At 46.5% G+C, this 10,817-nt stretch overlaps 5 protein-coding genes across 5 annotated transcripts; 4 read left to right on the forward strand and 1 right to left on the reverse strand.

Moving 5' to 3' along the window:
* Positions 1-119: 119 nt before the first annotated feature.
* On the reverse strand, positions 120-1,648 carry FOMMEDRAFT_132498 (PLC-like phosphodiesterase; the record flags this gene model as incomplete). Its single annotated transcript, XM_007264188.1, has 4 exons — positions 120-486; positions 540-1,061; positions 1,189-1,301; positions 1,361-1,648. The coding sequence occupies 4 exons, from the start codon at positions 1,646-1,648 to the stop codon at positions 120-122; spliced, it is 1,290 nt and encodes a 429-aa protein (XP_007264250.1).
* Positions 1,649-1,884: 236 nt separating this feature from the next.
* On the forward strand, positions 1,885-3,746 carry FOMMEDRAFT_139370 (uncharacterized protein). The gene is made up of 3 exons (XM_007264189.1): positions 1,885-1,984; positions 2,042-2,797; positions 2,856-3,746. Exons 1-3 carry the CDS (start codon positions 1,892-1,894, stop codon positions 3,672-3,674), a joined length of 1,668 nt encoding a protein of 555 aa, XP_007264251.1. The 5' UTR covers positions 1,885-1,891; the 3' UTR covers positions 3,675-3,746.
* Positions 3,747-4,277: 531 nt separating this feature from the next.
* FOMMEDRAFT_153468 (tryptophanyl-tRNA synthetase) lies at positions 4,278-6,029 on the forward strand (the record flags this gene model as incomplete). Its single annotated transcript, XM_007264190.1, has 8 exons — positions 4,278-4,363; positions 4,420-4,683; positions 4,739-4,858; positions 4,911-4,957; positions 5,007-5,229; positions 5,289-5,727; positions 5,780-5,866; positions 5,922-6,029. 8 exons carry the CDS (start codon positions 4,278-4,280, stop codon positions 6,027-6,029), a joined length of 1,374 nt encoding a protein of 457 aa, XP_007264252.1.
* A 934-nt stretch (positions 6,030-6,963) lies between these two features.
* FOMMEDRAFT_33455 (TATA-box binding protein) lies at positions 6,964-7,706 on the forward strand (the record flags this gene model as incomplete). The annotated part of the gene is made up of 4 exons (XM_007264191.2): positions 6,964-7,101; positions 7,163-7,435; positions 7,486-7,575; positions 7,638-7,706. Coding segments are annotated over 4 exons (570 nt in total), but the record flags the coding sequence as incomplete, so codon positions are not given.
* Positions 7,707-9,717: 2,011 nt separating this feature from the next.
* Positions 9,718-10,776, forward strand: FOMMEDRAFT_153470 (uncharacterized protein; the record flags this gene model as incomplete). Its single annotated transcript, XM_007264192.1, has 4 exons — positions 9,718-9,808; positions 9,925-10,077; positions 10,184-10,512; positions 10,579-10,776. Coding segments are annotated over 4 exons (771 nt in total), but the record flags the coding sequence as incomplete, so codon positions are not given.
* Positions 10,777-10,817: the final 41 nt, after the last annotated feature.

The following is a 10,817-nucleotide window of genomic DNA, read 5'->3' on the forward strand; positions in this document are numbered from 1 at the left end:
AATAATCGTATGATTGGCCACCAATTGATGCATACTCTCACAGTCGCGACAATACAGTACGAGATCGTTCAGACGAAAAGGGTATCGGGAGTATTCAAAGACCGCGGAAACTCACATCATCAAGTCTCCTTACTCATGGCTCCCATCCCCTTGAAATTGCATTCCACGAGCAGTCCCGTTATTCCGCCCGGCGTTGTGAAGAAATCCATAAATACCCAGCCACGGGGCAACACGCCGGATGTTTGTGCCAACTGGTCCAATAACCAGCTACCTAGCCTTGCATTGACGCCCTCAACTCCAAGCTTCCAAGCGGGATAGCCGAACCCCTTCGCAATGACAGGTGGGAAGGCAAGTGGGAAGGAACTCGCAGAGAAAAAGGAGATGTTTAGGGTTGGCTGAGTATAACCGCCGGCTGCAGGCGGAAGGAGGACTGCCGTCGCCAGTGACACCTTTTCCGGTATGGAAAAGAAAGAGGGTATATCGTACCTGTGTATAAACTGTTAGCCGGTTGGTAACTCGGCGCCACAGAGGAATCCTACCAATCACTAGTCCGTACAAGGGTGTCCTTGCACATCCATTGGAATCCTTCTTTCTGGCTGTCTGGCCAAGTTGTCGGATGAATTCCCATTCCTTCCAGCCCATTCTCCCAACCTGAGCCATCGCCACCAAATCGACTTAACATGACTACCTTTCCTCTCACTTCTCCTAATTGAGGAATTCGATTCTCAAGGAACCACATATCCCGGCCGCCAGCTCCATTAAAGATTTCGTCATGGACAAGCGTTGAGAACTCAGCGGGAGGTGTAGTGTTGAAGTCTTCTTGCTTGATTGACATAACGACCGTCTCGCTCGACGTTCGTTGGTCGGTAAGGAAGTCATGCAGGCCAGATAGGACGTCCTGAAATGGCGTTCTTTCCGACATAATACCGTGGTGTGCAATCAAGCGACCATCGACTACTGCCAGACGTACGTCAACGACACGTATCCCGCTCTGCAACTGCATAGAGAACGGTGTGCTCTGTGACTGGCACTGAGAAATAGGCCAACCGTACTGGGACAGACTTGCATATCCAGTGCTAGATAAGCCCAACCATTTACTTAATGCAGAATGAACGCTCACGTTTCATGTGTTGCTAACGTTCTTGGCGTCAACTAAGCGTAGCGTTAAAAGAGATGAATCGCTCACACGGGAGGCAAAGATCCGACAAACGATGGTTGTCTGCCACATCTTTCAGGAAGCAGGACAGATCTCTCCTGGGTAAAATGAAGATGTCTCGCTTCACTGACTTTCCATCCGTACTCTGAAGAATATTCATCCTGTTACTGTAAGCTGCTGCCACAATGCTGCGTTGCCACCCACCCGACGCAAGTATACCCTCCAACCAGAGTTCACATCTCCTTCGTCGTAGAGCAATGACCAACCCTTCTGCGCCCGGCTAGCTAATGCAAAGGCCGTGAGTTCGCATACTCGATTTGATTGCTCCGCCTCGCTGCGCAGTAGGAGACCGCCACGACAACGCAGTTTAGGAGTAACGGGAGTGACGGTCGCGACGGAAGAAGCAGGCACCAGAGTAGGCTTAGAGTCTTGGATTCCGATGGAGCTCACGGAAATGACTCCGGATGTAAGATTCTGCACAGCAATGCTCATATTCAATACAATACAAAGCTAGTCAAGCAGTGAGAGAGCCTGTAAGCGCTGCGGAGGACGTGGTGGTTGGTTCATCCATAATGTGGCGGTTAATGTAAGAAAGAAACGCGACGCGATCGGATGATGTTCGCACGTTCATGAGGTTCTCCTTCTGCCTGATTCAGCCTCAAACGGCGCAGTCTCGTATGATACTGTGCTTCTCTCTTTCTTTCTCTCATCTATCTCCTTCCCGACCTCCTTCTCATGGACTCTTCTGACTTAGAAGCTTTGAACTACGATATTTTCATCGTCTTAGTGACATATTTGGACATTTCTGATGTTGTAGCTCTCAGTCAAGTGAGTATCAGAGTATCATGCCGGAACTTGTCCTGAACGCTGTAATTCGTAACATAGTGCAGTAGACTCCTGAGGCAGTTTGCCATCTCGCATCAGACTTGGGTACGGCTAGGCCGAAGACTGATCCTCCAGGGCATACCATTACCAACCAAAGGATTCAGGACACCAGATGACCTGAGTACCAGAGAGCTCATAGACAGTGTTCTCAAGGCCGATAGAATCTATAGAGGATGGACTTCAAGAACTGCCCGGGCAACAAAAATGATCGTTATTAGCAAGGGAAGCAGCCAGTTTGCGCAGTCGAGTCGAGCCAGTACCATGATTTTACCCATCACGTCCGACATTGCAGCCATGGTGTTGGGTCAAACGGACATGACCATTTGGAATATTGTCCAAGGGATCAAGCTTGCCGAGCTCTCGGACTGTATTGAAAGGGTTTCACTCCTGCCTTCTGTCTTTTCACACGAAGTCGATCTTTCCAATAAGGCATTCTATTTCCTCGCACATACAAGTGCTATACTCGGAGAGGGTAGGGACTATCGGATCAAAGTCATAAAGGTGGATTTTATGCACCTTCCCTCCAACCTATTAGAAATCGAATCTACGGTATCTTTTGAGGAGGTCGCCTCGTTTCGCGAGTTTTCTATATGTCGAAGATTTGGTTACCAATTAAGATTGGGAGGAGGGTTCATTTTAAACGCGCAAGAAAGACGCGTTTGCCAGGTATACATTGAGAAGTGTATTCTTCTCTTTGTTGTTCTGGATTGGGACAAACGTGAAGCCGCGTTTATAGACACAGGCTGCCCCCGCCTTGTGAGTGTTTCTGAATCTACTTCACTCCTTTCGAATCTTGATTATTACGCCGCTTTAGGTGACCTTGACCCGAGGGTCTAAGGAAATATCGTTCCATCAGGTGTACGTCTGCACGTGGGACTCCCAGAATGAGACCCTTGTCTTAACAATCGACACGGGACGTTCAACAACATATTACTTCTATCGTGCTTCACAGTTATTACCTTTCATGCGCTCCTTTGACGAGTACAGTGGAGACGACTTTGGCATAAGTACTATCCCAGTGCTTCCCCCAAGCAGGAACTACAACGTTCCGTATCAAACTCATATACCACGGAACAAACTCGCGCCTCTTGCAGTACAGCAGACTGGTTTTCCGACCGCTTGGCACAGATTTTCAGGTGTTTCTGCGGCGCCGTTCTCAAGGCCGTTTTTGGCTCATCTAAAGTCATTTGCCGAGTTGACTACCGAGGAACGAGAAATGCCGGCTCCTCTTCGAGGGAACCAATTCATCAGGCCACCATCTGACAAAGATATCGCTTCATCAATAATTCCATTCTCTCTCGCTACTGATGGCCCGAGGTACCATCTAGGACCACGAGCGAAGATGTTTAGCGTACGTTATGGCGCCTTAGCGTGGACGAAGGAAGAAGAATCGGAAAACAGTGGACTAACTAGAAGTCTACGAATCACAAGGTTTTTCTGTCCATCGTGCAAAAGCGACCAAATAGAACAGGAGATCGTCCAGGTCTGCACGCCACTCCTGCCAAATGGCGGGCCCGTACAAATGGACAACACTGGCGTCGACGGATTACTGTCGTTGTCTCTCGACGAAGTTCACGGACGACTCTTTCTTATTTATCAGACTGGAAAAATTGCTGCGCTGCACTTCGGGTGACCTGATCAATTTGACGACATATACATCACGAACGCCCAATGCATAATAGAAGTTTAGGATACCAACATCAACACCCATTTTCCGACTCGTTAAAATATTGAATAGCTCCAATAATTTATATGGGACATTATACTTCTTGATTTTGCACGTCTGTACAAGTATGATAATACAATCATGTACACTTTTTCCTCCGAATTGGCTTCCAGTACAAATAGAATAATAACACAAACGTACAAGATTGAATTCTTTGTCTCCAGCACCATTTATGGGAGTATGGAAAATGCATTCCACGTATGCGATACCGGAATATATTTACCCGACTTTACCAATGATTACAATCGTGTAGAATAATATTGAACTTATTTCTCGTTTGCGTTACTTTGAGGAGTAGGATATTGAACTTTTCGCTTTGATATTTTCCGGATGACTTTCCTCATTTGTACAGATGATGGCCGAGCAGCCGGGATTTCACTGTTTTACCGGCTATGAGTCATACGCCTGCGAGTTATTCAGTAATTTATACCTTACTGCCAGCTAGACGCATTGCTGTCCGCCTCTCTGTAGAAGTCGACTCGTCCATTGACTACATCGTATTGACGAAAGATGACATCCGTCACCGAACCCTCAAAATCCTCTCAGCTATCAAAGACTGTGGCGGTTATGTCACTAGCTGACGGGGATGCCCAGACGTGTGTGTTGTCCTCGTCATTGTTGCTACATTCTTCTAATCTCCCAGTCTTACCAGAGTTACAGCTCCTGGAGTTCCTTCAGATGGACCCATTATCGAGGCAGCGAAGCCATCGCAGGGTGCGCACGACCAAGTCGTAACACCGTGGGACGTACAAGGCTCGGTATCGACGGATGGCAAGCAGGCCGCAATTGATTACGAAAAACTCATCGTGCAATTTGGCACGCGACGGGTGGACGACGCGCTCTTGGAACGATTTGAACGACTCACAGGCAAACGTGCTCACCCTCTCTTGCGTCGCGGCGCTTTCTTCTCGCATCGGTGAGCTACATCATGATTGAATGATTCATTGGGTGATATTGAACCAAGTCATCAGTGAATTCGACAAGATCCTTGATCGATATGAGCAGGGAAAGCCGTTTTTCTTGTATACTGGGCGAGGGCCGAGTAGTGATAGCATGCATCTGGGACATATGATCCCGTTTGTATTCACGAAGTGAGTGTATGCGTCCATCATCCATCAGTGCTACACTCATCGATGATTTAAGATGGTTGCAAGACGCGTTCGATGTACCACTAGTGATTCAACTGACAGGTAACTGCTACGTATGATTCTTGTTTGATGCGCTCTGATGCAAAAATAGACGACGAAAAATTCCTGTTCAAGCATGAGCTCAAACCGGAGCAAACTTACAAGTATGGCTTAGATAACGCAAAAGACATTATTGCTGTCGGCTTCAATCTCGAAAAGACATTTATCTTCAGTAACTTTGACTACGTTCGAGGACCATTCTACAAGAACGTATCGAAAATATCGCGACAGATCACTATTAACCAGGCGAAAGCGACATTTGGGTTCAATGACTCGTGCGTATAGCCTTCGTTCACTCCTGTATTTAATTGAAGGAAATTTATGTGGCACCTAGCGATAACATTGGCAAAATCCACTTCGCTGCCATTCAGGCGGCACCTTCGTTCTCGAATTCCTTCCCTCAAATCTTTGGCGAGGTCACCAATATTCCTTGCCTAATCCCGTGCGCGATTGACCAAGACCCGTACTTCCGTCTTACTCGCGACGTAGCAGTGAAGCTCAAATACCCGAAGCCTGCACTTATACACTCAAAATTCTTCCCAGCGCTACAAGGACCGCAATCGAAGATGAGCGCATCGGATCCGAATTCAAGTATATTTATGACGGACAAGCCGAACGAGATCAAGAATAAAATAAATAGACATGGTTTCTCGGGTGGACAAGAAACAGTTGAAGAGCATAGGCGATTAGGAGGCAATCCGGACGTGGATGTCAGCTATCAATATCTCACTTTCTTCCTAGACGATGACGAGGAGTTGAAGCGACTTTATAACGTGAGTAGCATTGTGTTATGTAGACACCGTTTCCTGACGCAAAGTAATCTAGGATTACAAAACAGGCGCCCTTTTAACTGGGGAACTGAAGTCTAAATGCATTGCTCTATTACAGGAGTTTGTCAAATCGTTCCAGGAAGTGCGTAACTTCTGCCAGCGTCTATTTCAATAAAGTTGACCTTTTATCCATTTAGCGACGAGCCAAAGTCACAGACGAGGAGCTTAGGTCTTTCATGGATGCCACAAGAAAAATCAGCCCTACCATTGGAAAATGTATTGCTCAAGCGGCCACCTCTACATAATAATAGAGCTAGAATAACGCGTTTTCATATCTGTATGACGATAAAGGTACGAATATTTTTGTATTTCATACAGCCCCATGTGGCCCATTGACAGCGACTGCGGAGTGACCCAAACAAAAGTGTTGGTTTCCAGCCTGAAGATGACTGCATCACCTTCCTATTGATAGTTCAATTGAATGGAGAAAACCTTCGTTGATGGGATCAGAATTGAGCGGTCCCCGGAACGCCTCCTAAAAAACTTCCTGGAATACGGGTCGTCCCTCCGGCAAGACAGAAGCAACTTCAAAGTGGCTTATTTCTCAATTTTTAATATCTACAATGGACCCAGCCTCAAGATGTGGGCGTGGCCGGCCGGACCTGAAAGGACAATGTCGTCGGGGAGTGGCCTGAGGCAGCAAAGATGAGTCATACGAGCGCAATGTCGATCATTATCTAATTCGTCGGAGTTTGAAATGAAAAGGTATATAAGGGCGACGGACGCGTCTTGAATGCGCCCTCTTTTCACGCCCCCCGACCGAGCACAGCCACGTGCACGTTCTAATTTTTTTCCTCGCATAGACTCTGCAAACGCCAATCGTCCCTGTCCGTCATGTCTTTGCCTTCACGCCCCATTGCTTTCGGTCGCCCGCAGGCGCCGCATCAGAGCCAGTTTGTGCAGCAACATCTAGCACAACAGGCGCAACTGCAAACCCAGCAGCAGCAACCACAGCAGGTTCAGTCAACTCCTGCACAGCCTAGTGGCTCAAACATCGCTCTTCCTACCACGTCGACATTTGCGTTACCAGGCGGTTACTCTTTACCCTCTGTGCAGCCGCCAGCTCAGCCTGTGTATACGGTCAGGCCGCCGGTGCAAAGCAATACCACAGCTGGCCCTTCGTCAGCTGCAAGCCCTCCTGCCCAGAATGGCGTGCCAGCCACGCCCGCTCCGCTCACGCTTGAGCAGCAGCACATCACCGCTGTCGAGGGCATCATCCCCACTCTTCAAAACATCGTTGCTACTGTGAACTTGGACTGTCGGTTGGACCTCAAGACCATTGCTCTGCATGCTCGTAATGCAGAGTATAATCCTAAGGTTAGTATCCCATGCACTCTCACCCGCTAAGTGCCTGTGCTTCCCTTGCACTTGCCACTAGCGTTTTGCAGCTGTTATTATGCGTATACGTGAACCGAAGACGACTGCACTCATTTTCGCATCGGGCAAGATGGTCGTCACTGGTGCAAAGTCCGAGGACGACTCGAGACTCGCGTCTCGAAAGTATGCTCGTATCGTGCAGAAGCTTGGGTTCGACGCCAAGTTCTCTGAATTCAAAATTCAGAACATTGTTGGTAGCTGTGATGTCAAGTTCCCCATTCGGTTGGAGGGTCTTGCATACAGTCACGGGCAGTTCAGTAGTTATGAACCTGAGGTACGTGGTGCTGTCATTGTTCGCAAGAACAATGTGTTGAACCACAATAGCTTTTCCCTGGTCTTATCTACCGCATGATCAAACCGAAGGTCGTGCTGCTGATCTTCGTCTCTGGCAAGATCGTGCTTACTGGCGCGAAGGTAAGTAAAGATTCGTGATTATTGTAGAACTCGGTTACTGATATGCTTCTCTCATCGAAAAGGTCAGAGAGGAGATCTACACTGCGTTCAACACTATATATACCGTGTTGTGCGAATTCAAAAAGCCATAATGACGGACAGTTTACCTTCTCCTTTCCTTCCCTCGACTTTTTTTTGGTTCGCGCGGTGGTGCCGTCTTCTGCAGCATGGACATACCCCCGTCGATGTGCATGTTCATCCCCTCCACCACAATCACCAATGGTGATACGCGTTACTGTCCTTCACCTGGACTGTCTAAAATCTCAAAACCCATTGTTTTACTTTATTGCATTTCTTCTTCCTTACCGTGGTAAACCTTACTTTTTTTCTTTCTTTTCACTATCTCTGCAACAATAACCATAACTCCCATATCATCCATCATCCAAGACAGAATACAGCTTTTTTTTACTTTCATGTCCTTTTTATGCCTTTTTTTGGTCGTTCGATTTTTTCTTTCTTCGTAGTTATTAGTAGTGTACTTGCGCCTATACAAAATGCCCTGTAGAACAGAATTTCAGTACCTTTGCCACGACAACGTTGAATTGCGCGTGATATTTTTTTTCGCAAGTGCAAAGTGAGTGAGTTACTAAGCCGTCCTCGATTAGTCAATATCCCGGAAACTGCCAGCCATAGCCTCTTTCTTATTTGGGTGTAAGGCCATATTGGGAAATTGCTAGAGCCGTCTACTGAATTCATAAATAACGGGCTGACTGAACTTGAGCAAATCAATGCATCAATTCTTATTGAGTTGAAACATGTAAGATGACAATAGATTAAAAAATCTATAACTATTAGAGCACTGTGTCTTGTCAGAAATAAATCTGTCGAGTTTATTCAAGTCTTGATTTATAAAGCTTAAACTTGTCAGGCTTTGGAAACTCGTTGCAAGACAAATAAGAAGTCAGAAAATTCTAGTACAGAGGAAGAATGATAAGTACGACTTAAACTATGATCCCGAATAAATGATTGTAGTCGCAAAGACGGGTGTTATCATGCTGTTGTCAAACACAGAAAGGTGATATAAAACTAAATTAAAACACTTGCACAATGTGTGCCTGAATGTAGTTTTCACCGTGGTTAATTTACCTTTGCTGTAAGATTGGTAAAACACCTGATCCCTAATACACAAAAGCAATTTTCAGGCACCTTTTTTTAAGATTCTTATAAGTCTAATTACTTAGTTCAGAAGTATAAGATATACTGGTCTTTGTTGCATAAATAATGTGCCAAGATATTAGGCTCATGTTGTCAGGTACTACAGGGTTGTACTTCTGGAATAGATCACATCAGGGTATAAAACATAGGGATTATCTTGATAGAATTAAATGGCACTTGATAAGAAAACTGGGATCATCAAGTATATTCCATCCTTCATAAAAGCTCTCAACTTCCAACGCAACGTCAATAATTACTACTGCTGACGAACTGTCCTTACGCTACATTCAGGGGAACATGTTTGAATATGACGAGCACAGAAGCATCCCTGTCTCCTCTGAAAGGATCAATGCTTTTTGCAAGGGATAATCCGATTTAAAGTCAGTGTAAGTGGAACGTTTTGTCGTCCCTGAAACCGAGTCGGAGGAAGACAGGAAGACTCAGGTTTACTTGCTTCAAAGTAACTGCTACCGTGTGTATACGTATACAAAGTCGGCCGCCATGCACTAATGAGCGTTGATGTGAATCTTCCAAGTAATTAGGCAAAGAAGTCGAATTGGCTTCTTTTTCCAGAAGCGATGCCATTCGTGTCAACAAAACAGCTGTGATAGTCACTGAAATAATGAACCACTGAGTATTCCACCTTTTCTTAACGCGCTAGGACGATACGAGACAGACACGAGCGTGCATGACCGATGACCGATGACCGACGGTTTAGCGGATCAATATAATACGAGCATGTGGCTAAACATGATCCTACTCCTTTTGGACACGAGGATCGCTGATGCTGATCTGAACTTTCCATGTTCTACGAACCTTCGGACCCACCACATTTTTATGAACTATTTAATTCTACGAAACAAACGGCTCAGCGATCGGTGAGAAACGAACAAACAGCATATGGCCACCATTTCTCGAAAATATCAACAATTAGCAATCAGAAAGCACATGGAACCCGAGAAACGTCAGTATAAGACGCTGGCGGCTGGGACGAAAGGAGAAGAACGAAACACTACAAAGCGCAGCGGCGCCGTTATGCGTGGGGTTTGCTCAATCATAACGGCTTCCGAGATCTGCTGATATATGTTTCGATCGCGGATGTAATGAGCGGCAGTTCGCAAGGTACTGTCCATGGGCGGATTTACTTTTGATTAGCGGCGAGTCGGCGACCCTACCGAAGCTCGCATGGCTATGTCACCCTTGGCGCACCTCTACGTTATGATATAAATATCACCACTCCAAAGGGTGCCTTCGTTCTCCCTTCTCGCTTCTGCTTGTATTTAAACTTCACCACGCCCATTCCTCCATGTACGTTGTCCGTCCCCTTACTGCAATAATGAAGCCAGTAAGAAATGCTGAACATAACCAGTATGTATCTCGTTTCAGTCCATTCTCTTTACTTGATTCCTAACAGCATCGTTCAGTATTACCTCAAGTTCCGCCACATATCATCCAGGGAGAACACCTAAAGCCTCTGTTTTAAAACGATTAAAGAAGTTCATCGGGAGCTCTCAAGCATCGTCGTCTCACCCACAATCAAGTACCATTCGAACTACTCTAACGGAAAGCGAAAGACGTCGAGCAGAGGCGTTAAAGGCATGTGGCCTTCTCGGACAGAGCATCAAGTATGGAGGTCCATACCGCGATGAGGGTGACGATGACGATGCCAAAACTATTATTTCGTCCGAGAAGCAAGCCGATGATGGAACATGGGAGATGAAGGACCTCCTAGACTTTGACGAGGTACATCGCCCTTTCAAACGTTGTTCTTGGAGCTTTTGACTCATTCTACTACCAATTACCTCACAGAAAACAGAGCTTCCCAAGGGCGCTCAGGACTACGAGTGCTCCATCAACACTATTGAGGATGATTTGATATCCGTGGACTCTCCGGAGACGCCGCCAGTTCCGCTCCAGCGCCATTTTTCGGTTTCAACAAGCTCCGACACTTCTCCAACGGTAGAGTCGGAAACAAGTACGCTCTCACCACAACGGGCGCCCATACGAGTGCGCAGTCTGGGAAGCCTGACCGAAGAACTTGATCAAAT

The sequence above is a fragment of the Fomitiporia mediterranea genome, assembly GCF_000271605.1.
Source record: "Fomitiporia mediterranea MF3/22 unplaced genomic scaffold FOMMEscaffold_3, whole genome shotgun sequence".
Taxonomy (NCBI): Eukaryota; Fungi; Basidiomycota; class Agaricomycetes; order Hymenochaetales; family Hymenochaetaceae; genus Fomitiporia; species Fomitiporia mediterranea.

What these genes read in the sequence shown, in the direction of transcription:
- FOMMEDRAFT_139370 (XM_007264189.1), top strand. Translation starts at nt 1,892, where the DNA reads ATGGACTCTTCTGACTTAGAAGCTTTGAACTACGATATTTTCATCGTC. An exon ending in ATGTTGTAGCTCTCAGTCAA is followed by an intron (nt 1,985 to 2,041) that starts GTGAGTATCAGA and finishes TTCGTAACATAG; the next exon opens with TGCAGTAGACTCCTGAGGCA. An exon ending in ACACAGGCTGCCCCCGCCTT is followed by an intron (nt 2,798 to 2,855) that starts GTGAGTGTTTCT and finishes ACGCCGCTTTAG; the next exon opens with GTGACCTTGACCCGAGGGTC.